Source organism: Vanessa cardui, chromosome 28, assembly GCF_905220365.1.
Source record: "Vanessa cardui chromosome 28, ilVanCard2.1, whole genome shotgun sequence".
In the NCBI taxonomy this organism is placed as follows: domain Eukaryota; kingdom Metazoa; phylum Arthropoda; class Insecta; order Lepidoptera; family Nymphalidae; genus Vanessa; species Vanessa cardui.
This window is the reverse complement of record NC_061150.1, coordinates 7,712,728-7,740,195: the sequence shown is the minus strand read 5'-3', so window position 1 is coordinate 7,740,195 and position 27,468 is coordinate 7,712,728. Positions and strand designations below refer to the sequence as shown.

Below are 27,468 nucleotides of genomic sequence, written 5' to 3'. Positions count from 1 at the left end.
CTCCGAGACGATCTCGCTCCCCGCGACGCTCTAGGTACACTAGTCACGGCTCACGCCACCCGCTCACTAGACCACCCACCCACCGCACCGACACACACACCTTTATATATTCACCGGATATTTTTTGGATACGAGATCAGAAAACTGATCTGTTTTTGTTAAATGCTCAGGGATGTGTAGAGATGCTAATGGGGAGAGGAGTTTTGGTCAGAAATATAGAAATAACTCATTAATCGAGTTTAGATTTATGGGATCTGGGTTCGACCCCAGATCGGACGTTAAAGGTTAAACTATCTCTGAAAAGAGATATTTAGAAACAGAGCTTGGAAGAGCTTAAATACCTCGTTTGTACGTAAGCCGTAAAGCAATGGCATCGAGGAGAGACTATCGAGCCTGGCGGTAGAACTGTCTCGTGTCGTGTGCGTTTGTTCTACCGCTGCGCCGCTAGCCACAGTGCAAGTTAGTATTAGAGAATAGCCCGTGCCGCTGTGTGCTGAGATGTATCGTGTGTGTTCGCAGGTCGCCGTCGCGCCGCTCGCGCTCGCCGCGCAAGTCGCGCTCTCGCAGTCCGCGCCGCCGCAGCCCGCCCAGGTACGCATGCGCACTGTTAAGAATTCTATATACTCTTATTGATATATATTCTATTTGCAATTTCAAATTTGGGACTGATTTAGAAAAAAAGATGGACTATTATTTTGTGTTGGTATCACATGTCTCACTCGACACATTTATTATGAAAACATCAATAATTTTATGTATTTAACCATCTATTTTACAAGTTACAATCGATTCAATTAATTATAATGTAATAGTTTTTAAATATATCAGTGATTGTCCTGGATCTCCCATTTGAACTTCAAACAATTGCTGTCGATTTGGAGCTCCTGTAACTTCCAAAAATCTTTGAACACGTGATACATTAAACAGATCTCTCGATACATTTGAATGTGCCCCATAACTCCAAAGCCTCGAATACTTGGCGCTATCCCTAACGTGCGTGTTGGTCCGCAGACGCAGCCCCGCCCGGCGCCGGCGCAGCGCCAGCCCGCGCGCGCGCCGCACGCGCCCCCCGCCGCGCCCGCCCAGCCCCCCGGACCCCAGGAAGGTGCGCACACATATACAGTACACATTGGTGGTTATACAGTACACCCACAAGCACTTAAACTATCTTAAGTGTAGCTACCGTCGGTTCTGAAAGTAGATACTACTGAGAAGAACCGCCAAAAACATCAGTAGTTATTCGTTATCAACATTTAAAATTACAAAGTCATGTTAGTTGTATACAATTACATATGTATGTAAGACTGCGAATTACGTTGGGTGCAACCGGAGGATCCAAAGAAAATGCAAATTAAATTTAAAATTAATATATTGACTATGAATAAATTTAATTAATGCCAATTGGTCGATGTTTGTACCAAGAGTGGCGCTTCCACATTTTAGGCTTCGAAGGAAATCTTCGATTGACGTCAATGCTGCCTGTAGTTGCTGCGCTTGTAAAACGTGGAGTCTATGTAGGTCGTAGGTGCTGTGTGCTAGGCAAGCATGCTGATGCAGCGATCTACTGGCCATGTGTAACATGCGCCCCATACAGATTCGTTCTAACTCAAGTCTTTACTATTGTCTTGTGTGTTCTTTGGACTAATCGTGTTCTGTATTTCGCAGTCGTCGCCGTCCGGCTCGTCGGCCAGCAGCTGCTCTGATGAGTCGTGCTCCGTCTGCTCGGCCAAGAATAAGAAGGTTCCGCCGAAGCCTATTAAACCAGGGTATGTGATCCTTGTATTATTAGTATATAAATGCGACCTATTAACACAGTCGGAGTCAAATATAAGACATAAATAATACATGTTTTTTTTTGTTTCATATGAAGTAGAGTGGTTTTTATTTAGTCGAGTGAATTTATTTATTGGTTATTGTCTCAGGGCTCGCACATCCCCGTCGCCGCCTCGAACCAAGCGCCCTCCCCCGCCCGTGGCCGCGCGAGCGGTGCAGCCGACCAGGGAACTGCTGAAAGCCAGGGAGAGCAGCAAGAGATCCCGGGAAGAGAAGGTACTTGAATTATCTGTCTAAACCAAAAGTATATACAAATATTAAATAAAATTAGTTGTTGTATTAATCTTGACAGCATTGAATGTTGGCAAAAATGCTAGCAGCGATTTCCCAATTGAATCGCTAAAAACCATAATTTAAAATACAGACTGAAACCCCTAAAGGTCTGTAATGGATACCATATTGGCTAGAAGAAGAAATGATGCAATAATATTTTAAGGCTTTAGAGAAATGTTCAAAATTATGGATTTGTTCCAGGTGCTGGAGTGGCAGCGCTCGCAGCTGGCCGTGCGGCCCGCGCCGCCCATCCCGGCCGCGCACATCAAGCGCGAGGGCGAGCGCCGCCCGCGCGCGCCGCGCCCCGAGCGCCCCGAGCGCGCCGACCGCGTGTCGCCCGCCGCCATCGCCGCCGCGCTCGCCGACAGCGACTCCGACTCCGAGAGCGACGCCAGCTCCGAGCCGCCGCCGCAGCGGTCAGTGCCGCCGCCCCGCGCGCCCCGCCCGCCCGCACCCACGCACTCGCTAACCCCCCTAACGCCCCGCCGCCCGCAGGCTGACGCTGTCGGAGCGCTTCGGCAAGATGGCGCAGTGGTCGGCGGCGCGCTGCGCGCGGCTCGAGAACATGCGCATCACGCGGCGCGACAGCGCGCTGCACGTGCACATCGAGCGCGACGACGCCGCGCCCGCCGCGCCCGACGCGCCGCGCGCCGACTACCCGTGAGTAGTAATACTACTACATGTGATACGGTATTGTGCTGTGGGGCGCAATCTATAACCTAGGAGCTAAAGAATCGTTACGGAATAAATTTAAATAAATCAAGATAATTGACTGTTGCTTCTCAATATATATTCTGTAATGTAATATATGTACGAAAAAATATTAATCATTTCATGAGAAAATGTGATACTCATAACATTGGTACAAGGAACAAACACAAACTTGTTACTCCTGTTACTCGATCGCCTAGAGTCAGTAACTCCTTTTTGGGGCAATGTATACGGTTTTACAACAGGATCCCAAAAAGTGTTCAAAATGCCTCTGTTGACAAATTAAAAAAAATTATTAATGAACGCTTGTGTGCAAAAGGTTATTATACAATTAATGAGTTTATGATCGATAGCACGCCTTGGGAATGAAACATATGCCTCCGGGCTATTTCATCTCATATTAAATTGTTTATTTATATAATAAATGAGACAAACAAAAAAAAACCGCTGAGTTTCTTTCGCCGGTTCTTCTCAGGTCAGGGTGTTTTCTTTTCCGAACCGGTAGTAGTGTTTCAATTGACCATCAATAAGAAAGTGTAATGCTTCTATATTGAATAAAGTTATTTGAGTTTGAGTTTAAAACCTGTAAATTACCCAATGCTGGGCTAAGGCCTCCTCTTCCTTTAAGGAGAGGGTTTGAAACTTATGCCACCACGGTGTTCCAATGCGAGTGGGTGAAATGCACGTGTGGCAGAATTTCAATGAAATTAGACACATGCAGGTTTCCTTACGATGTTTTCCTTCACTGCCGAGCACGTATGTATATATACGTCGTCGTCCCGCCGACACATAGCGTGTCGCCACGTGTCTGTAGCGCGCTCTGCCACAGGGGCCTGGACCCGGCGCCCGTGGGCAGCTACCCCGAGGAGCTACTGGCGGTGGCGCCCGGCGGCCTGCCCTCGTGGGACGACGTCAGGGTGCGCTACGATTACTATAAGAAGAGAGGATACTTGAGAGGTGAGCGTCTGTTACTGAATATATCAAATAAAACACCCTAAAGCCATAACCGTGGCAAAAGTATTCAATTTACGATATGATTGATCATACAGAAATCTTCACTGTCTATTCCCTTATTCTCGTATGATGTATTGGTAGTTCAACTGAAAACCATGCAGAGAATAAAAGAAAATTTTATTTTTGTCAAGTCTTCTTTATGACATAATAGCTGACTGAGTTTAACATATAATATCTTGTAGTATTAACGAGTCAACTTAAACATTCCAGGTCTCACTCTGGGCGACTACGTGAAGTGGGAGGAGTGGTGGTACAAGTACCAGGAGTGGCTGAAGAGGGAGCGCGCCTACGAGCGCTGGGCCGAGGGCGAGGGCGGCACGGTGAGTGCACTGACGAGCACTAGCACTCAAGTAGTTTACTACGACTTGCTTAGTTTACTAGTTGTACATAAGCTTACTTTAGTAATAATGGATCAAATAAAACACTTCACTACTGATTTTGGTGGTAGTCAGATATTCTAACGCCAAACAACAGTACTGGGTATTATTGTTGTGTTCCGGTTTGAAGGGTGATTGAGTCAGTATAACTACAGGCACAAGAGACATAACTTCTTAGTCCCCAAGGTTGGTGGCGCATTGGCGATGTAATGAATGGTTAATATTTTTTACAGCGCCATTGTCTATGAGTGGCGGTGAACACTTCAGGTGGCCACACCATTAGGTGGCCCATGCTCGTCCGCCAACCAATAGCTTAAAAAATACTGATATACTTTTCTGTATTCTTCACGTATACATTGTTGAACTGAATAGACAAACATTTCTCGAACTTGAGGATTTACAACAATACCGAACGTTAGCGCGATTTAATATCGATACAGTGACATCTATTATTTGAATGATAAAACATATCAGAAATGACCTTCAACTACATACTTTTACACAGCTCTATCTAATGTTGTGTTTAAACCTTACTTCCAATGATACGTGACTATACTAATTGTACGCCGTTGATGTGTCAGAGCCGTCGCGAGCGGCGGCGGCGCGGCGGGCGGCACCGGCGCAGCTGAGGGCGCGCCGCCCCCGCCGCCGTGCTCTGCGTAGACCTGGCCGCGGGGGCCGCGCACCGCTAGTGCGCGACCCGCTCGCCCCCGGTACGCACACACACACGCACACACACTCACATACACACGCTCACATACACACGTACACACTTTGTAATACTACTTGACTGGTGTTTAATATCAACTTTATGTTATTAAGCAGAGGTTATGGAACCCAGTAAAGGTTGTTTGTTTTTATTTCCAGTACGTATTTGCCGAATAATATCATATTAAAAATTCCATATTTAAATAGCGCGTGAAAAAGCTACTTGGACAATATGGCGCTGCAATGGGTCGGGACGTCACTTGCCTGTATTGTAATATGTGGCACGTTTAATACTCATACAGTAGGCAAACAAGGTTAACGAGCAAAGTCGCATAATCCACATACAGTATTGAAATGAGGTTAACAAGCAAGTGACGTCATCATAAACCCAACCAATCAGAAGCGTTTTGTGTCACATAACAAACGTTTAAAAATGCTTTTTTATTTAATGATCTTTGAATAAATTAATTATCATTTTCAACTTTCGTTAGCAATTAACCATTTTTCAACTCATATTATTTTTCGCATTGTCAAATAGCCTTTTCAATTAGAATCTGCATTCTGTAACAATGGATGCTTAAATTGGTCCTGAATATTATAAATAAAATGCGTTTTGTAAGTCAATTCTTGGTTGTGATTTCAGAAGCACCGCCGACCGTCTCGTCCGCCTCACATCATCCGGTGTTGGTGAAACGTTCGTTTCGGGAGTCTTTCTGACAAGAAGGATGAAATGAAAGGATGTACAGTCGCTCGGTGGAGTGGTTTAGTGTTTCGGGTGTGAATTGACTTTTGAAAGTGAGTCTATGTTTAAAAATTCGTGTAATCTGTATTGGTAGGTAATTTCAAATGATTGTATCTATACATTTATTTTGATTATGAAAAGTCTATTTACTAAATCTATATATACATGATTTAATATTGTAAAGGTCATAGAACATAAACACGTCGCGACATCATCGCTACGTGTTTATAACCTTAACACAGAATGTTTGTATTATTTGTATGTACTTATATCAAGAACTAATCGTGATAGTATATATTTCTTTATTTTTCTTCTGGCATGGAAGCTCACGACACTCAAAAGGAGTCAACCTTTGAGATGTTATTATACTGCCTTGGTTATTGATGAAGTAAACATTTGTTATTATTATATATTATTATTAATATATATTGTATCAAGTATTGCCGATTTCGTAGTTAGAAAACACAGTAATCTATGAATACGTCTTTTCGTCTTTGTGATTATCGCGATGACTGTAATATTGTATTGAAAATTATATAGAAGGGAAGTCTGAAATAGCTTTGACTTTAGCACCCGGTAAAAAGTTATTAAGATTATTAATAATGTTTTTGTAATGAGACTTAGTTAACGCTATGGATTATTTTTAAGTAATATCCATAATGTTATGTTACTGATACTGGCTGTATGTATGTTATCTTTTAAATCTTAAACTCTCTCCCATTATCGAGAATATTTATCTATGTCGTTATCTATCTAAACTCAATTATGATCTATGAGCAAAGAACGCGTTCAAAATGTAAACCTATGTAACTCATTAATGTTAAGATCATGAAAGATATCAAAAAACCCTGTTTATATCTCGTTAGACAATATTTTTCTTATTAATATGCCATCAGAAGTGAAAATCGAACAGATGTTAGTTAATGACATCAGTTAACAGACTACAATTAGTTAAAAATAAATTGTATAAGATGTGATCATTTGAATCTGTTGTACCAATTAGCGTATAAATACCCGAGGGTATGATTCTCCCGTAGGGGGAATATATTATGTATATATTATAGAAACCATTATATGGTTTATAATAAAATTTAATACAAAAAAAATTATTGATTAAAGTTTAATAATGATAATATAGTAAATTAAAACAATTAAATATTCGCTGTACATTAATATTTTCGTGTATTATCTGTAGCGATTATGACGTCACAAATAGACGAATGTAAAAATGGTTTACAATCAAAGCCATTACTATGGATAAATTGGCATTGAGTAGTCTAATGTCTTCCTTTGTTAAAAAGAAAGGTTAATTCATATAAGTACAGTTAGCAAATAAAAAGCGCTTTTTGTTCGCTTAAGAATATTATTCTTTACTTATGACACCTTTATTTAACCCACTATCACGAGAACTATATATTCTAATTAAGGAATTGTTTAATCACAACAACAGCCTATAAATTCCCACTGCTGGGCTAAAGGCCTCCTCTCCCTTTGAGGAGAAGGTTTGGAACATATTCCACCACGCTGTTCCAATGCGGGTTGGTGGAATACACATGTGGCAGACTTTCGATGAAATTTGTCACATGCAGGTTTCCTCACGATGTTTTCCTTCACCGCTGATCACGAAATGAATTATAAAGACAAATTAAACACAGCCTGGGTTTGAACCCGCAATCATCGGTTAAGATGCACGCGTTCTAACCACTGGGCCATCTCGATTCATAATCATTAATCACAAAGTAACCATTTAATGAACAAAATAAAACACGCTTTATAACAATTATCAATCAGATCAATTCAGATTTGTAGTTTAGGTCATAAAAGGTTAAATAGGCATAGAAACAGGGTTAAACTCATTAACCTATTTACATAAATAGATTAGTTATAGATATATAACAATTTGGATACTTTGTAAATATATAATACTGTGAGATATGAAGTTATATATAATATATATATAAATAATTTTTATATAAAGAAACAAGCGAGGCAAATAAATAAGAGCTTTTCAATGAAAACCACTGCCCTGTGTATGTTTGGCTGTAGGTCACAAATGCAGCTGCTTTGGGTATATTTCATTGATAAGCTATGTATACAGAATTATATAATTAGATGTTTAAATGTATATAACACTATAATTAGTAAATATATTATATGTAATGTAAAATTGAGAAGTATCAGTTCGGAGAAAATAGTGAAATATTCCTTTAAAGATTATATTTAACTAAACATATTAGTTGGCTGACTGTAGATTTTAGTCAACTCTTTTCCAGTCTAAGTTAGACTGAAAAGGAGTTATGATTGACACTTGTCGCAGCTTAGTTATCTGTGAAAAGTATGACGAGAAAAGTCACCGGTTTCCTGTCTGCGATGTCTACAGATTTCTTTGCCTCTCATAATATTGGCGCGTCCTCAATGAGGCGTGCTCTGTAATAAAATAAAGTCAGGTCGTAACCGAGGTCCTATCGATGAGGAGTCATTAGAACTCGTTTGGAATTGGTCGCAGTTAATATATGCTGATATTTCTAAATTACAATGTATTATAATAAATAATCTCAGATATGCACGCCGATTCCACTGGTCTAATTTTTGTAACAGAATCAAGTCTGACCAATCATCGCGATCGTCCTCAAATGCTTATCGACGATTTGTTTTTTGATTTCCATTAATCCCCCTGTTTTTATATTTATGCCCAGCGAAACAGGCGGGTAATATTTTGATGTATATAATATGATATATATATATATATATATATACTAACAGTAGGGTTTCTGTAAGCACTTATTTGTAATTAAACCCTTGGCGAAATCTCGTAAAGTTATTTATAAATAGACGTATCATGTAATTATTACAAACGGCAACATTGTTTCGTTTGGTTCAAGGTGAGCCAGTGTTACAATGGCAAATGTTGGGCGATGGTCACCACTTACCATCGGGTGACACGTTCATGCATCTTGTACATATTTAAAAATAAATAAATCTAATTATACACATAAGGTTTGATGTTTAATCGTACTTTTTCCAATTCGAAACGATTCTCGCTGTCTTTTTTCTCATTTTGTAAAAATTATCTTGATTAATACGAGTTTGAGATTCTATGTAATAAGATTATATAATTATTGTATATAGATATTTGTAAAATAATAATAAATTATACGAATGTAATGTCGAATGTTTGGAAATCGTATCGCCGTGACGAGCCGGGCTCTGTCGCCCATTTGTGATTTTCAGATGTTATTGTTATTTGTGTTATTGTTGCACTCAGAATTAATAATTGACTGTAATTAAATGCCTTAATGATTATATTACAGCTTGAAACATCTTTAAAGTTTACAAGATAATTTACATACAATGAAACTATTTATGTATAGTTATTTAAGTGATGTTTTTTTTGTTTTATTAGTAATTTGAACTTTGATGGTATGTCACAGCTACTTATTTATCTATGGTACATTAATGTAAAAATGAATTATTAAAAAATATACTTGAGCCTCTCGAGACGCTTAACAGAAGTGATAACTTCTTGAGAGATGGAGCCTGCCTGCCTTATGCGTAAGAGAAGAAGCCAGGCAGACTGGCCCTGTAACGCGTTACGTAACGGCCCTTCTTACTCCCATATGAAGTCATCACTTTGAAAGTTATATGATCTTGTCGCTTTACTTAACTTCAAGGGATATGATCTAGTAATGGTCTCTAAGAAAGAACATATGAACTGAGTGTGACAGTAATACCACGCTTAAAATAAACATATAATTTGAAGCTTTCAATCCTGTTTCCATATGTTAGATATTATGTTATTTAGATTTCCATAAGTAACGCTTGTCAATATCACGTGAACAATGAGTAAATACAATGTTTTGCTGTTTGTCTGTCGGCTGTCGCGGTGCTGTGCAGTCGTATCGTGTCCGGATCGCACCGAAGTCGTGTCGCTCGCGTCGTAATTAATGTGTTAAGTATTATCATGTAGATGTTCTATTTAAAATAAAATTATTTATAAATGTATTGTGGTTTTATTGTGTAAAGCTGCCCGTCTAGTGTGGTGCGACACAAAATAAGGAGACTTGATAAGACTTAGTTCAAAAGCAGTGGAGGAGCTATCGTAGGGCCAGGTAGTGAAGTGCACCAAGGCCCCGAAAGGGGGCCCTCTAAATGAAAGCTTAAGCTTCTCAAGTTACAAAATCACGACCATACGCACAAGAATTCTTATTTGGTATCTATAATTTTAAAGGCTAAAATTGTTAGTTAAAGAGGAATGAGAAACGGGGTGAGGGCCCGATTCTTTTTCTATGCACCGGGGCCCCTCCTCACCTAGCTTCGTCATTGTATCAAAAGGACAAAAACGATAACCCAAGAATGTTTTAATGTCATATATTTTAAACAATTTTGTCTACAAACATGATTTTCTAGGATGTTGAATCTACGATACGTTTTAACAGTTCAGGGAAACGCCACTCATACGATGAGTGTGGCCCTGTGGGTGATATTCGAATTCGACCATGATAATTCCTGTTATATGACTGCCCTTATCCTAATGAGATTAGAGATTCTCTTTGAAAGACCCTCATAATTAAAAAAAGCGTTTTTTTATTGTCTATAATAAGTGCTTGATCCCGTTGGCTTCGTTTAAATAATACTTTGATTATTTAATATTATTCAAGACTAGCTGTTCTAACTTAGAAATAAATTAAGCAATTTATCTCAATAAAGAGATAGGTATAAATATCTCCAACCTATCTTAAATAATGCAACATGTGTAAGTTACAGTCCGTCCGTCGAAGCAATAATGAAAGTTGCATATCGATAGAAGTTGTAATATTAGAATGAAATCAAAATTACTAAATTAAATGTTATCTCACAATATGTACAAGAATAAATAATTAACATTTGATGCGATTTTCAAGTACTGTTAGAAAATCGAACAATAACATATGTAATTTAAGTAGTTCGGGATGGCCAAAATAATATTATCGTTTTACAATGATGCTCCAATCTCTCTATCTTTTGTTACAATGCCACGCTATCGTCCTATTGTTTTATAATGACAGCTCAATCATATTTAAAATAAGAAATAGTGTTACATGCCCGTATTAAATGCTATGCCATATAAAATAATATTAATTACAGTTTTACAAATTATTGATCAATTAATTACAATAATAATTGTATATAATAAAGTAAATTCAATAGCTCCTGCTATATTAATAATATGCAATAATAATGTGATATAAATTATGACATAGAATCAAATGTCGTAACACCGTATTGAAGGCTAAGGTTACTCTCGTAACACATACTTAAATAAGAACTAATTAAAGAATATTAACTCTTATTCGATCCAAGGAGACTTATGTGTTATCAAAAGAACGACTACTGGAACCAACTCGTCAATCAAACAAAAAATACATGACATTTGCTCTCTCCGCGTGAGATTATGTCGTTCGTCGCGAATAAATCGCCGCACGTAATCAGTTGAGATAATCATTAGTGGTAATTTGAGAAATATATAGTAAAAAACTATGAATAATCATTGATAAAACTTACGTACTTAAATACTTAAAACACGGCTACAGGTTACAGAATGAATCAACAATATCAATATAATCACGTACATAAAAGATTTAATACATATATCACAATAGCTGCCCTGAGTTCAATCTAAAATTAAGTATTTTATTTGTGGTCATTTCTTATTTTATAGTTCACCTTATTGGTTTTATTAATTATATAAAAATATATTATAATTCTTATATCTAATCATTGTTTATGTTATTTTATATTTTTTAATCCATTGTGAGAGATTTAAAAAGAGTGGCGCCAACTAACTGAATTAAAAAAAGCCTATAATTATTGTAAACGTAACAACTACTCTAGTTTTTCTCGTATTTAAAATATAATACATAAACTTAGCTGCGTCCTAAGTTACTAAAAATAAATAATAATTCATTTTAATATATCTACCGAATATGCTGAGTTATGGTCTGTAGTACAACCTTTGTACTGACTTTGTTTCACTAACGTTAGCAGTTTTAGGACACAAACACATGTTGCAGCAGCAGAAATATTATACAACACTTTCTATTCATAGATTACAAAATAACGTAGACTTTAAGGCGCATGTTACTTTACGAACTGAAAATAAAATTGAGCCAGTAAATTCATAAAACGACCTCCGTGGTCGAGTAGTGTGTACACCGGTTTTCATTCAGAGGTCCCGGGTTCGATTCCCGGCCGAGTCTATGGAAAGAAAGTTCATTACTTTTCTGTAGTCTTGGGTCTGAGTGTTTGTATTGTTACTTCTGATTTTCCACAACACAAGTGCTTGAGCTACTCACATTGGGATCAGAGAGTATGTGATGTTGTCCAATATTTATATTTATAAAATGAAACAAAAATTACACTAAATACATTTATTACAAAACGCTTTCCGTTATAAATAAGTCATTAACATAAGTTCATTATTCATCGCTAAGCTCCCAACGGCGCAGCCGAACTGTTGTCGATTTGAAATTGCTATAAAATGTCGAATATGGCTGAAGACCACTCATGATAGGCCAATTACGAGGCCACAGTGGTTATGACTGCCAGGACTGGCATCGTCACAGGCCTGATTGCCTCCAGAACGGCCTTAACGGAGACTACATGACGCGTGTTTGATAATCTTTTTCTATAACAATAATTTTCAATAACAAATATATTTACATCTAAAGTTTCGCATTACATATTGGGTTGAGCAAGATTTCACTAAAATTTATGTATTTATTTTAATAATTAAATCTGTTCAGACTGAGAAAAGTCAAACCAAAGAAACTGCTAAATTGAATCAACACAAAATGATGGAGAGCTCCAAAACAAAGTCGGTTACCATTGTCTGTCCCTATGTATGCTTAGATCTTTGAAATTACGCAACGGATTTTGATGCGGTTTTTTAAATAGATAGAGTGATTCGAGAGGAAGATTTTTGTATATAACATGGACAATATAGTAAAGAAACAAGACAAAATCTATAGTATATTTAAGGCTGGTCGTAGTCTATGTGTTATGGATTCGCTATCGAAACTTTGGCAATAAAATTCAATTGAATACAAGTATTAAGGGTAATAGTGTTGTATTAAACTAAACATATATTATTTAGGACTGTTTGGCAGTAAAATTCGAATATTAATATTCAAATAATAACAAACGCCCTCATTTCTTGTCATCCGCCATCACTGGCTGTCGTATTCTCCTCGAGCGTGTCGCTGGTTTCTCCTGCGGTAGTTTCCCAGGACTGGTCGCCCTCTTCAGCGTCCTCTTGTCCTTTATACCCTGGACTGACCCCGTTTCGACCTTTGATCTCGAGCGCAGTTTTGTCTCCTGTGAATTCTCTTTGCCCTTCGGCGTCGAAAACTCAGCTTCCAAATTTTTAACGACACGTTTCGAGTATGTTTTTATTGAGGTCATCGGAGTGAAGAACTGTTCGGCCGGCGTCGACTGACAGGGCGTGAAAAACTCCCCATTCTCCTCCGCCTTCGGTGTGAACACGTTGAGCGATTGGTCAACCGACGGCTGCTGTATCACTATCTCCGGTTTCGACCGGGTCGGTCTCGGGGTCATCTTCTCCAAAACTGGCTTGGACGTCACCGGGACCGGGATTTTGAACTGATGCTTTTTGGGCCTCGCCTTCTCCGCGCTCTCGTCCGCGGTCGCGTCGTCAAAGTTCAGCTTGATGACTTTGCGCCTCTTTGGTATCTCCTCCGCTGTGACTACGACTGCCGCGCTCGGCTTCGGGATGGCGTTTTTCGTCTCCGGCGTCGTCTGCGGCTCCGTGAGCACCACGGGGCTCAGTCTGAGGCTCTCCAGCTCGGTCTCCAGGCCCGTCTCCTTGGGCGCCCTGGCGCTCTCCCTCAGCCGCGCCGACGCGACCATGAGATTCGAGATCTCGCTCAGCAGGTAGCCGTCAATATTTTTATCCTCCGCCACGAGCTCGTGGATCCTCACCAGCGTGTCGTCCGACCTTCCGACCTCCCCGCGCGACAGCTCGAAGAGACACAACTCGATCAGGAACTCGAGCCGCACTTCCCGGAAGTCGCTCTCGGCGATATCCCTCGTTATCTGGACGACCGGATCGTCGTACCTCTCCCGGTAGCTGTCGAAGATGTGCCCCAACTTAATCTCAGCCAGGCCGAGGGCCTCCGCGGCGCCGTCGAAGTAGCTCCGCGCGATATCGAAGTCCTTGGCGCGGTAGTACACGGAGGCCTCGAGCGCGCACACGAGACTTGCCATGACGGCGCAGTCGGGCAGCGCGCACGCGGCGCAGGCGCAGGCGCGTGTGTGGCGCAGCGGCGCCGGTACGCGGAAAGTGGGCGCGGCGACGCACGCCAGCGACGGGCTCAGGCGCGCGCGCGGCAGGGCGCTGCCCAGCATGCTCTCGGGCGGCCGCGCCGGCGACAGCTGCGCGCGCTTGGGGGACGCCGCGCGCGCCAGCGACACGTCGCCCGACGAGCGCAGCCCCAGGATGTACTTGATACGGTTGTCGATTTTAACCTGGCGACAGTGTATTGTTTACATTTATTAAAACATTATTTCTCCGTATAGGGGTAACTGGGTGAGGTCGATCAACGTAATCCGGAAATCGATTGCGAGGGCGTATCAAAAGTCCAAAAAATAATCTAGGAGCGACATCAGAGTCGCCGAGGCCGTGCTCTCTCTGATCAAACGCAGACCAGGACCCGCTGGATTGTAGTAATTCGAACACATATACTGTATATATTATTTAATAATAAATAAAAAAAAAATCATTGTGGGTCACGTCTCCCAAGAAGACGACAAAAATGATTTCCAGCGAAGATCTGCTGATGTTTAGTATAAATATAAAACGCCAAAATGTAATTGAATGTAAAATATAAAAAAAGGCACGGGCATCTGCGAGCCTGTGGATGTTGTATTTTAAATAAAAAAAAAAAAAAATCTGGGAGAGTGGGGACGGCACCTGCGCGTCGTCGGCGCGCGCGGTGTCGGTGCACAGCGCGTAGAGGCGCGCCGCGCGCAGCGCCGAGCAGCGCGGCAGCGCGGGCGCGGCGGCGGCGGCGGCGCGGCGCAGCAGGCGCAGCGCGCGCGCCGCCCGCCCCGCGCGCTCGCTGGCGCCGCCCAGCGCGCCGCCCGCCGCCAGCGCCCACGCGCGCCGCTCGGCCCAGCGCGCCGCTGCACATGATATCGTGAGGTGAGTCAGGTCGAGCGGCGAGCGATATCCCTCGTCCGCAACATTCGATAGGCAAAGTTATAGTATTCACCCTGCACGTGTACTCTGAACAGTAAATAGACTTTATCTTTCGCCTGTGATCGGATCAGGATCGAGAGTATAGTTTACGTGATCAGTGAAACACTACTAAAAAAATCTGGAATTACTAATTGAGAATTTAAGTATATATTGTTGTATATTGATTCTTTAATCACACTACAAAAATATATAAAAATGTACCAAAAATTATAAACAAATAAATGCAACAGTATAAAAAGTAATTGCAAAACATATCTGGCAGCGGTGGGATTCGAACCCACGCCTCCGAAAAGACTGGTGCCTTAAACCAGCGCCTTAGACCGCTCGGCCACGCTACCCATGCGTGCACGACGCATATATTTGAACTAACTCAAATGAGTTGTCTTTAAACCAAATCATTATATTATCTTTTTTCGTCAGATAATAATAAAATATACTCACAATTGTTAGAGGCAGCGAGGTAATGTCGCTGCAACCCGTTAACCGCACTGAGCTTACTCAGGCCCGAGTCGGGACAGAGCAGCGCCTGAGCCTCCATCAGGCGACCCATGGACAGTTGAACTGAAAATTGTTTTAAGTATTTAATAGTACATACGAGATACTAAAATATAAGTAGATGAGTGCAAAAATATTGGTGTAATCTCAACGCCATCCTTAGATGTTTAGGCGTCCTGGACTGGACTGGCAGTTGGTACCTTTTAGGACCAGGATCAGACTGGGAAGGTCAAAGGCTCTTAAAAAAATATGAGACCACCTTTTTTCGTATATAGTGAGCATTTCATGATTTGCATAGTGTATTAAGTGTATGTAGGATGGGAGGCAGGAAAATCAACATCTCGGCCCTCAAATTTGGCGCTTGAATCTCCCCAAAGCCGGCACTATGCCTATATTTATGTAATGATATATCTGTAGTTGAACTGAAATGAACCACCTTGTCAAACATGCACTTGCTATGTTACTATAAGATTATAAATCCTTATATCGTCAACGCGCCATCATCTATAGACACACTGGCTCACTCACTCTTCAAACCGGTACACAGTAGCACAAAATTTCACTATATAGCGGTTGCATATATTATGGATGGGTCGTACCCAGACCAACTGCCCCCACAACTTTACCACACAGTAAATCTAGCAGGCTCTATATGTGGCCATATAAGCTAGTCCCCAATGAAGCTAAACACAAGTGTCTCACGGTTGGCGTCGGCGTACTGCGCATGCGCGCGTAGAGCGTGCGCCTGCGCAGCGCGCAACAAGCGCGCCGCCGCGCCCCGCGCGCCCCGCCCGCCGCGACTCGTGTACATCTGCAACACCCCGCCCACACTCACATTGTAAAAATTTTAATTCTTATATCGCCTTATATTATATGTAAATGAGAAAAAAGTCGAAATGGCCCAGTGGTTAGAACGCGTGCATCTTAACCGATGATTGCGGGTTCGAACCCAGGCGAGCACCGCTGATTCATGTGCTTAATTTGTCTTTATAATTCATCTCGTGCTCAGCGGTGAAGGAAAACATCGTGAGGAAACCTGCATGTGACAAATTTCATAGAAATTCTGCCACATGTGTATTCCACCAACCCGCATTGGAACAGCGTGGTGGAATATGTTCCAAACCTTCTTCTCAAAAAGAAGAGGGGGCCTTTAGCCCAGCAGTGCAGGCTTTTGTTATTATTGTTGTTGAGAAAAAAGTACTCAATTTATGTCAATCGTTACCAGGGGGTACATAAGAGGACACCTAAGCCCGACCTCTCCCGCTCATACGGGGGACGCCTAGGAGTTACAGTATATTCCAACGCCTGGACCGAGGTTATACGAAAATGTTGACCTTGAAACTAGATGACTTAGTCCAGATCCAACTAAAGATCCTAATTACAACATTATACTCGATTTAATCTTACAATAGGACGATTCTAATCGACCCATAGGAGCCTACTTTAAGAAAGTATATCTGGATTTTTTTGAGCAATCATTTTAGTATCATAAAACTATTAATATTTTAATGTTCAATTTAAGAAGGACAGATGAACAAGTATATATTACATAATTGTTCATCTGTCCTTCTTAAATTGAACAATATACTATTAAGAAGTTATCTCTCAAATGCTTATGAATACACTGACTAACTTATCCTTTACGCTGTGGTACCACAATTAGAATCGAATGAGTGATACTATAGCACTTTCTTTCTTCAAAACTCGACCACAACCAATTCCAATTTACAGAACTTGCACGCATCGGTAGCGTGGCCGAGCGGTCTAAGGCGCTGGTTTAAGGCACCAGTCTCTTCGGAGGCGTGGGTTCGAATCCCACCGCTGCCAGATATGTTTTGCACATATTTTTATATACAATCGGGGTAAGATAAGGTTCGTCACCTTAAGATCTATTTTCGCGTGCTCAGTGTGAGCGATAATCTGTTTTACTGATGAATGACATATTGCGTTGCAATTATTCGATGTTTAGTTTCAAAACGTACTAAGAGTTTAAGCCTTGATAAAGGAATGAATTTGAAAACTGACGAAGGTTTTCTTATTCTAACTGTACAAATGTCATAGTTTTACTGTTGGTAGTTTATCAGGTAATGTATAAAAAAAATTGTAAAATTATCTACCATAGTTTTTACATAATCTTGAAGCTAGCCTTAGCTCGAGAGTCGGTAGGGACTAACTCAGTCTATATAAAAAGCTCGTTATCGCCTATACAATCTATTCTATAGGCGATAAGGAGCTCCTTCAAAACGTCACTCTATAATATTGGCTTTAACGTAAAGGTAACACCGGTTCAAAAACTCAAATCTACAAAGAGTATCGGCAGTAAAGTTATTGATATTTCTTTCGATAGAATCTCAGTAATAGATCGGTTTTAAAAGTTTCCAGTATCAACACACGCAACGACGCATTCTGATCTAACCAATCCCCCCCCCCCCAAACATCGGCACTTTGTATCGCACGCACCGCAAGCTCGCAGAGGAAGGCGATTGCAGTGTCCACGGTGCGCGCGTCGCCCACCAGGCCGGCGGCGAGGGGCGCGGCCCGCCTCGCCAGCGCGTCGAGGGGCGGGCTCCGTGCGAGCGCCGCGTGTAGGAGATGTCCCGCGCCGCGCACCAGCGCCGCCCTGCGGACGCGCGCGTTAGTACGCTCGACTGCTGATATAGTAAATTAGCAGTGGAGTTTGGCTCACTCGTCGCCGATGAGCTCGGCCAGGTGGCAGCACGCGCGCGCCAGCTGCAGCCCTTCGGCCAGGTGCCGCTGGTACAGCAGCTGCTGCGTGGACACCTCGAACAGCTTAAGCCCGTGCCGGATGAGAGAGGCTGACGTCTCTGAAAAACATTATTACATTTCACTTTATAAGGGATATATTTATTAGTTTCAATTTCGGAATTGGAAATGAAATCTAGTATAATACGACACAAAATAGACGTAGCATTGGAAAATGCAATGGAATGAAAATAAAAACGATTACTGACGATTTACACGACCAATAGAAATGGCTCCCTATCGCGCCACTCGACGCTATTCGTCGCTATAGATTCACGCGTCAGAGAAAGCAAGTGCGTGTAAATCGACGCGTCAAATTGACGAATATATTACGTCATATGATATTACAAGTTATTACGTTTGTGTAAAGATCATATTCGCATGAGAAATAAATATTGATAATTTGGGATAGCGTACTCAATTCGGGTGTGATCGGTTTTACGAATTTTGCCGATGCGACATCTAAGTTGTGTCGTACTATAACTAATTATTGCTGTTGTAAGTTTACATTGGAACCGTTACAAAAATAACTCGTTGTCAACTACAGCTACACTCACGTTCTACAGTTACTGTAGGTGTAAGGCATATGAAGGCCTATGTAATCAGACTTCGATTTCATCAAAATCAGTTCAGTAGCTCAAGAGCACCAGACAGGCACCGAGTAACTCTCGCATTCAGAATACTGTGTGAGATTAGTGCCGTACCCGCGCGTTCCCGGGGCGGCGCGTGGGCCAGCGCGTGACGCAGTGTGGCGGCGGCGCGGCGTGCGAGCGAGACGGCGCGATACTCGTGCTCCAGCGTGCGTGACACTTCAGCCTGCTCCGGATCCAGCGTCTGCAGGCACAACACCATTTGTGAATGGAATACTCCAATAGGCTACTTGACTGGTTTTTAAAATCCATTTTAAATTATTTAGTACAAGTTAAGGAACCCAACAAAAGTTGAATTTTTTATTTCTAGTACATATTTGCCTAAAAATATCATATTAAAAATTCCATATTTAAGTAGCGCGTAAAAACGCTACTTGGACAATTTGGCGCTGCAACGGGGTCGGTGACGTCACTTTGCTGTATTTTAATTTATGGTACATATAGTAAAAAAGCAAAGTTTACAAGAAAGTGACTACATCATACGCCCGGCCAATCAGGAGCGTTTTGTGTCACGTGACAAACGTTTGAAAATTTGTATTTTTATTTATGGATTTTTAAATAAATTAAGTATTATTTTCAAGTTTCGTTAGTAAATAACAATTTTCAAACTCATAATATACACTGATTACAATAATTCACGATTTATTTTTCGCATTGTCAAATAGCCTATTGACGAGGTCCCGGCCGAGTCATTATAGAAACAGTTCCCTATGTTGTCTTGGGTCTGGGTGTTTGTGGTACCTTCGTTACTTCTGGTTTTCCACAACACAAGTGCTTTAGCTACTTACACTGGGATCAGAGTAATGTATGTAATGTTGTCCAATATTAATTTTATTTATTCCTTTGTACGTTGAACCTTGACGACCTCCGTGGTCGAGTGGTGTGTACACCGGTTTTCATGGGTACGCCACTCCGAGGTCCCGGGTTCGATTCCCGGCTGAGTCAATGTAGATTATCATTAGTTATCTATGTTGTCTTGGGCCTGGGTGTTTGTGGTATCGTTACTTCTGATTTTGCACAACACAAGTGCTTTAGCTACTTACAATGTTTGTGATGTTGTCTCATATTTATTTATTTAAACCGGAACACACCAATACTAATTACTAAGGCGATAGAATATATACAACATTACAACTTCAAGTATCAAAATGAACTGAGTGCTCTATGCCTGTGTGGGCTTACATTCTCGGGCACCTTCCAGCCGTACTTCTGGCTGGCGTCCGCGAGGTCGTACTCCGACTGCAGGCACATCAGCGCCGCGTGCGCTATCGTCTCCTGGAAGGTTTGGGTCTGAAAAAAAAAGCACAAGAAAAGGTTACATATAATACTACCTACATCTCGACACTTCACACGAGTCTGTTTAACTTTTAGTTTAAAGACCGAACATTTATTTTTCAGCTGGATGATTGAAATTCACGACCTTTACTATAAAATGTTGAGTTTGCAAGCTTCTTTCTTTAGGGTCGTCTGGTAGAGATCACCGTTCAGTGATAAGACCGCCCTTTGCACGCTTTGTATGTTAGTGTTAAGTTTGCTTCTTGCTGTATCTGTGTGATTTTCTTTGATTGTATTATGTGTGCAATAAAGTTATTTATTATTATTATTAAATGTAATACATATAAACCTTCCTCTGGCATCACCCCCTTTTTGGTAATATGGACCAGTGGTTGGATCGCGTTCATTTTAAACAATGATTGCGGCTTCAAACCCAGGCAATCACGTATGCAAGGGAATATCGTGAGGAAACCTGTATTTGTCAAATTTCATAAATATTCTGCCACATTTGTATTCCACCAACCCGCATTGGAACAGCTTTACATTTAATACAATAAGGTAACATTACTATTCAAACATAGTTTGTATATAAAGATATATGGAAAAAAAATTAATTGGCAGCGGTGGGATTCGAACCCACGCCTCCGAAGAGACTGGTGCCTTAAACCAGCGCCTTAGACCGCTCGGCCACGCTACCTTATTAATACAATGATAAAAATATACACATACTTCAAAAATATATAGCTAAAAATAATTATTACAAAATTTAACATTATCATTCAACAGTTTTCTAAAAGCACAGCGTTATACGAGCGGTTCGGTCCACTTTCGATATAAATAGAAACAAAAGCTTTTCTTCGAACTGTGTTGAAAAAATGTTAAACAATTAGATTCACGTATTACGTAGGATTTCCTAATAACTCAGCTATATTGTAAACTATTAAGAGTTTATCATTACACAGTATAAAACAAAGTCGCTTACCGCTGTCTGTCCCTATGTATGAGATCTTTTTATTACACAATGGATTTTGATGCGGTTTTTTTTTAATAGATTTGAGAGGAAGGTTTTTCTATATAATACATGGACAATATAGTAAAGAAACACTCATAATTTTAGGAGTATCTAATGTGATGTCGTAAATAAACAACTATAGTATATTAGTATCAGTATTGCACCCGTACGAAGCCAGGGCGGCGTGAGGGGACTTATGTTATTGTAACGAGTGTATTTGGTAGAAGATGATTTATTACTGACTAATTAGTGCAACGATCTTAATATTTATACGCCATCTGACTTACATACTACTTATTACACTACAGGCGCTAGTAACACTTAAAACTATATTTACTATAGCTAGTAATATTTGACGACCTCCATTCATTAGTTCCCTATGTTGTCTCGAGTCTGGGTGTTTGTGGTGTCGTTACTTCTAATTTTCCACAACACAAGTGCGTTAGCTGCTTACATTGGGATCGGAGTAATGTATGTTATGTTGTCCAATATTTATTTCAAACTCAAATAACTTTATTCAATATAGAAGCATTACACTTTCTTATTGATGGTCAATTGAAACACTACCACCGGTACGGAAAAGAAAACAACCCGACCTGAGAAGAACCGGCGAAAGAAAATCAGCGGGTTTTTTTTTGTCTCATATATTATAAACACAATTTAATATGAAAAGAAATAGCCATCGTTTCATTCTCAAGGTGTGCTATCGATCATAAACTCATTAATTGTATAGTAACCTTTTGCACACACGCGTTCCTTAAAAATTTTTTTTTAATTTGTCAACAGAGCATTTTGAACGCTTTCTGGGATCCTGTTGTAAAACCGTATACATTGCCCCACAAAGGAGTTACTGACTCTGCAGTCGAGTAACAGGATTTATGTATTCAATGTATAGTACGACACAACTCAGATGTAGTATCTACAAAATTCGTAAAACCGATCACATCCGAATTGAGTACGCTATACCAAATTATCAATATTTATTTCTCATGCGAATATGATCTTTACACAAACGTAACAACTTGTAACATCATATGACCCAATATATTCGTCAATTTGACGCGTCGATTGACATTGCTTTCTCTGACGCGTGAATCTATAGCGACGAATAGCGTCGAGTGGCGCGATAGGGAGCTATATCTATTGGTTGTGTAAGTCGGTTTTATTTTCCTTCCATTGTATTTTCCGATGCTACATCTTAGTTGTGTCGTATAGTACGATGTATGAGGTGCGGCGCTCACCATCTGGTGGTCGTAGCGCGCCAGCAGGTGTGCGGCGAGCTGGCGGTAGCGCGCGTGGTGCACGCAGCGCACGGCCGCCGGCGTCTCCAGCACCACCTCCAGCAGTGACCACCGCAGCGCTTCTTTGTCCTCAGCTGGAAATTATAGCCAGCTATTACAGGGCCTGAGAGTCGAGATGGCCCAGTGGTTAGAACGCGTGCATCTTAACCGATGGTTGCGGGTTCAAACCCAGGCAAGCACCGCTGATTCATGTGCTTAATTTGTGTTTATAATTCATCTCGTGCTTAGCGGTGAAGGAAAACATCGTGAGGAAACCTGCATGTGTCCAATTTCATTGAAATTCCGCCACATGTGCATTCCACCAACCCGCATTGGAACAGCGTGGTGGAATATGTTCCAAACCCTCTCCTTAATGGAAGAGGAGGCCTTATCTCAGCAGTGGGAAATGTACAGGCTGTTACTTTACTTTACTTTACTTTTATTACAGGGTCGCATTTAGGGAAGGGGAGCCGAGGCAACTGCCCTGGGGCCTCCACATCAGTGGGGGCCACAGTTTTCAGCAAGTTAACAAATACCGAGATATAGTCAAATTATAATAATGTTATTATTTAATATTTTAAAAGTTAACGATACAAGTAAATAAATCATAGCTTAGTGATTTAAATGAAAAAGTAATTAATTCATGATAATATAATTATTAAGTTGTTCACGCTTGTGTTTGTCTAGGGCCCCCACTGCTTTGTGGCCCGGGGGCCTCCAGACCTTTAAATCCGACTCTGGCTATTTAGTAATATTATGCATGCGAAAGTGCAAATGTATACGAATAAATATTATTAAAATTCGATATTTAACGTTTAGTTAAATAAATAAACTAAAGCGTTTCAAATGACACTATTAATTAATATCGCGTGACAAACAGACAGCCATCAAGATCGTCCGATGTCGCCGTCTCTACCAAGACGTCGCTCGGGAATCAAATCTGCGACCCGACTCCATTAGAACCAAGGTTATATGTAACATATTATTTCAATAAAAAAACTGTTAACCTGCCATTTCGTTGTAATGTGACAAAGATATCTAGTCTTATTAATAGACTAGCTGTACCCGCGACCTTATAAGCATTTGAATTTAACAAAAATAAATTATTGTAGCCTTAGTTATTATATCAGTTATCTGCCAGTGAAAGTCCCGTCAGAATCGGTCCAGCCGTTTCGGAGATTAGCCGGAACAAAACAGACAGACAAAAATTGTAAACAATCTATACATACATACATAGGCATAGAGTAAAAAAGACACTCCAATTTTATTATATGTATAGATGTGAAGTAACTCTGTTTGGCTGTCTGTCTGTCAGTCTTTCACGGCCAAACCGCTGAACCGAATTTGATGAAATTTGGTATGAAGTAAACTTGAACTCCAAGAAAGTTAGTCTAGTCTTTATGATATTGTTTGGCGGACGAGCACACACACCACGTGATGGTAAGTGGTCACCACCGCCCATAGATAATAGCGCTGTAAATAATATTAATCATTCCTTTCGCCAACGCGCCACCTACCCAGACGGGCTTGCACAAAGCCATACCGCTGAGTGTGTGCGTGCGTGCGTGCGTGCGTGCGTTGTTGCGTGCGGGCGTGCGTATAAGAATTGTTCGTTATCTAACGTCACACAAGCAAAACAAATAGCATTAGCACTAATATTAAGTAACTACCTTTGACCCACTGGTGCTCGCCGTTGACCAAATCGTTGAGAGACACCCAGACGCCCGCGATCGGCGCGATGGACGGCCACAGCTTCACGTACATCGAGAACTCGTGTTTCAAGAGGGCGCTGCAACATAGAACACATTACATTAAATTGTTCTCTCTCTCTCTCTTTGGTGTGGAGACAGAGAGAGAAGGGAAGACAGGAATAATTTAAGTTATGTTGGTAAATAAAGCAACAGGATCATCGTCTAGGGTTCCGGGGATGCAAATACTCGGTTTTAGGTTATGGGTTTCCAATCTGTCTACTACTATTATGCCTTCAAAATTAATTTGACCCTGTAATCTCGACCGGACAGATCAATCTCTATCATAGTCTCCATCGCACGTGACATTGGCGTAATAATCTGTGCCTTTTTGGCACAAACAAAAATAGTACTTAGTATTAGCTTACCTGAATGTTAAATTCTTAATAAACGGCTTCAAATCCCCATAACAGCTGTCATCATACAACGACTTGCACACTTCTAGAACAGACATCATTTGTAATTCATTGCTTTCACAATCGCTGTCTTCCGATACACTCTTCAAAGCTTTCGCCTTAATATCCATCACTAAACTCATGAACTTCTCCGAACATAGACCTTCCGGTAAGGAGAAGATTAGGCTCAAGTATGCGTTCTTCAAAGATTCCTCAAAAGATTTAAACTCCAGCTCACATATACTCTTATTGTACAGCGCTCGGCTGATGTTCTTCAATTCTACATCACTCTTAATATTTATCAACTCATTTCGAAGATATATCTCGAATAACTTTATCGAGTATTCGTAGCACTGGGATTTGTTTAACGTTATCGCTGTATTATGGACGTCAGTTTGCAGTTTCCTGAAGCATTTCTCTTGATTAACACATCCTAGCGTCTTCAATTCGTTTAATATTATATATTGCTGTTCGACCAATGCATAATATGTGGTCAAAACATTCATCATTGGTATACTTTGGCTCATTGATATAGATATGAAATGTTTCACGAGGAACGACAACCGTAATCCATCGTGCAAGCCAGATTTCACACTGCAGTTCTCACATTTCACTATTTGGTTTGTATTCTTTAACTTTTCCAACAAAACCGTCATCAATTTTAGATTACTTTGAATTATACTTTCATTGAAACTATTCTTATTAAGATTATTTACATTATATTCAATAAATAACCTCAGTAATTGACTTATAAATGGGTATGTTGCATGCATGGTGTGTTTATAGCCTAATTTCTCAGTCATTTCGCATGATAAACACAAACTATTAAAAATATTTTCTAATAAGTTAACGTCAGTTTGTTCTTTAAATATAAAACAAAATGAATTCAAAAAGTATGTTTGCAAACAGTGGAATATATCAGATCTGTGGCCGAGTAAACTAATACAAACCCTCGTCACTGTATCTAAGGCAGAGTCCTTAAAATGTAACTTTGAAGCATTTTCTGTAATAATGTACAAGCAGTCGTTAAACTTAACGTATAAATCAAGAGCCTCTTTCTCGGATAAGCTTTTAAATAGCTTGATATCTTTGTTGGATATGCATTCAAATATCCTCCTGAATGTTTCATTGAGATCATTTGCCGACAAATCGCTGTAGATGTAATGAAGTTTCTTAACGAGGAATACTAATAAACTTGAACAAAATGAGACAGTATCATATATCGTAATAACCTTCACGACATCATCTATCAGTCTTGGTAACAATTTTGATACTGGCATTCTTTTGGTTTTCAATTTCTCTATATAAGTGAGTCGATCTGCTATAATGCTCCAATACGTCTTGTAATATTCCTTGAGTAAGCTGTCATGTTCATATTCAAACGACATGAACGATAATTTCAATACAAGTTCCGGTGGCAAAGGAGAGTTCTGTAAATTTGAAACATTCACTTTTTAAATGAAGAAAAACAGATTCAACTGCTTATTTAAAATGTATTGTTTATACCAATCTCAGAAAAGCCAAATATACATAAAATAGTTGCTTAAATTAACAATTAGTGTTGTATCATTGATCGACATCTCAAATAATCTTTTAGAACCACTATGGATTCACAAAGAAGTGAAAGAAGTTGTTGTATGTTCATAATGACATTTTTTCACAAATCCAGTGATATCATACATCAATCAAGCTCTTGATCAATGACATTGCATCAATATGCTATCAAATGTTGTTAAATTAGCTTTATTCTCTTATAGTTGGAATAATGTATAGATTAATGAGCCAAACCAGATAACTGTTAGTAAATGATATATTGGGTAATATTTCTTAGAACACCAATATATATGGGCAATGTTGGCCAGTTACCACCAGGTTGCTCATCACTAACCTTTTATGAATTAAAAAAAAGTGTTTACCTGTTTAATAATATATTTATGTACATGGTACACACAAGCTAGAGTCTTAACTTGCTCCGGTCCCTCCAGAGTGCGTGTGTGTCTCACACATTCGATTGTTAATCTTAAGAGTTCCTTGTTGTCGATTCTCTCTCGCCATGTGGGCACTTTTTCTAAATTCCTGAAGTAATTAGAAGACAACGTATTATTATCACTTTTCATTTTTCATTTAAGATATATTTTAACAGTAATTTTATTTAATAACACTTAGAAATGTTTTTCAGATCTTAAATAACTCTATGATACAATTCATTCGTTTAAATCCCCATTAGATTATATAGAACAAATAAGAAATTTATATTTCGAGAAAACAACTAGGCAAATGATTGAAACAACACATACTCTAATATTAATTTAATTACGAGTTAATTCACCTGCATAATGTACACAGCACGTTTAATGAAAACGAGTTTTTATCTTTTGAAGATAACTTTTTTAATATTTCACTGTACTCATTATAACATTTAGCTAAATCATATTTATCGTTTTCCACGCCATTTGCTTTTAAGTTTGCGACGAATTTATTCGCATCCATTATTTTAACTGATAATTACATTTCATTTTAAAATTAAACTACAATAACACTCCTCTTCTTCGGACTTCGATTACGATAGTTATTTTTGTTTGAAATTTCAAAGTTCCAGCCGTTAAAAATTGTGTTGTCAATTGTCAAATTGATTAAATTAAACACCTATACGTACATCGTCCAATATACATACATATAAAGCTCGATATACACTAGCAATATACTCATTATAATTTTTTACCAATATTCATGAAAAAAATCATGTTTTTAATAACACTGCAGTAGTAATTGTAGCAGTTTAGGTATAATTATTTATTATATCCACAAAGTTAAATGTTAAGGTTCTTAATTTATAATCTATAATTATAAATAGAATTCTAAAAAACTAATATTATTGATAAAAATGCTTTTTATATCTAAACAAAAAAGTAACGACCTGTCTTTGTTTTCATATA

The 27,468-nt window shown here is 39.8% G+C and overlaps 2 protein-coding genes and 3 non-coding genes across 5 annotated transcripts; 2 read left to right on the top strand and 3 right to left on the bottom strand.

Annotated features, from left to right (window-relative positions):
* The first annotated feature begins 682 nt into the window (after nucleotides 1-682).
* Nucleotides 683-6,090, top strand: LOC124541522 (serine/arginine repetitive matrix protein 1). The gene is made up of 10 exons (XM_047119438.1): nucleotides 683-699; nucleotides 1,012-1,105; nucleotides 1,666-1,766; nucleotides 1,923-2,049; nucleotides 2,308-2,522; nucleotides 2,602-2,766; nucleotides 3,647-3,774; nucleotides 4,042-4,151; nucleotides 4,790-4,921; nucleotides 5,560-6,090. Exons 1-9 carry the CDS (start codon nucleotides 683-685, stop codon nucleotides 4,835-4,837), a joined length of 1,005 nt encoding a protein of 334 aa, XP_046975394.1. The 3' UTR covers nucleotides 4,838-4,921; nucleotides 5,560-6,090.
* A 6,528-nt stretch (nucleotides 6,091-12,618) lies between these two features.
* Nucleotides 12,619-27,135, bottom strand: LOC124541521. The gene is made up of 13 exons (XM_047119437.1): nucleotides 26,862-27,135; nucleotides 26,449-26,608; nucleotides 24,506-25,962; nucleotides 24,060-24,178; nucleotides 22,351-22,484; nucleotides 20,005-20,112; nucleotides 18,877-19,006; nucleotides 18,096-18,234; nucleotides 17,870-18,029; nucleotides 16,112-16,220; nucleotides 15,356-15,475; nucleotides 14,627-14,838; nucleotides 12,619-14,181 (listed from the first exon to the last, which is right to left on the bottom strand). The coding sequence occupies exons 1-13, from the start codon at nucleotides 27,020-27,022 to the stop codon at nucleotides 12,844-12,846; spliced, it is 4,347 nt and encodes a 1,448-aa protein (XP_046975393.1). The 5' UTR covers nucleotides 27,023-27,135; the 3' UTR covers nucleotides 12,619-12,843.
* On the bottom strand, nucleotides 15,171-15,252 carry Trnal-aag. Its single transcript has one exon. It is a non-coding gene; the product is annotated as a tRNA-Leu (tRNA).
* On the top strand, nucleotides 17,155-17,236 carry Trnal-aag. The gene has a single exon. It is a non-coding gene; the product is annotated as a tRNA-Leu (tRNA).
* Trnal-aag lies at nucleotides 20,713-20,794 on the bottom strand. The gene has a single exon. It is a non-coding gene; the product is annotated as a tRNA-Leu (tRNA).
* Nucleotides 27,136-27,468: the final 333 nt, after the last annotated feature.

Bases quoted from the DNA above. Each gene is read 5' to 3' on its own strand.
- LOC124541522 (XM_047119438.1), top strand. The intron at 2,050-2,307 runs GTACTTGAATTA...GATTTGTTCCAG, and splicing joins AGAGATCCCGGGAAGAGAAG to GTGCTGGAGTGGCAGCGCTC. The intron at 2,523-2,601 runs GTCAGTGCCGCC...CGCCGCCCGCAG, and splicing joins TCCGAGCCGCCGCCGCAGCG to GCTGACGCTGTCGGAGCGCT.
- LOC124541521 (XM_047119437.1), bottom strand. From the start codon at position 27,022: ATGGATGCGAATAAATTCGTCGCAAACTTAAAAGCAAATGGCGTGGAA. The intron at 26,609-26,861 runs GTGAATTAACTC...TAATTACTTCAG, and splicing joins GTGCTGTGTACATTATGCAG to GAATTTAGAAAAAGTGCCCA. The intron at 22,485-24,059 runs GTAGTTACTTAA...TATAATTTCCAG, and splicing joins CGAGCACCAGTGGGTCAAAG to CTGAGGACAAAGAAGCGCTG.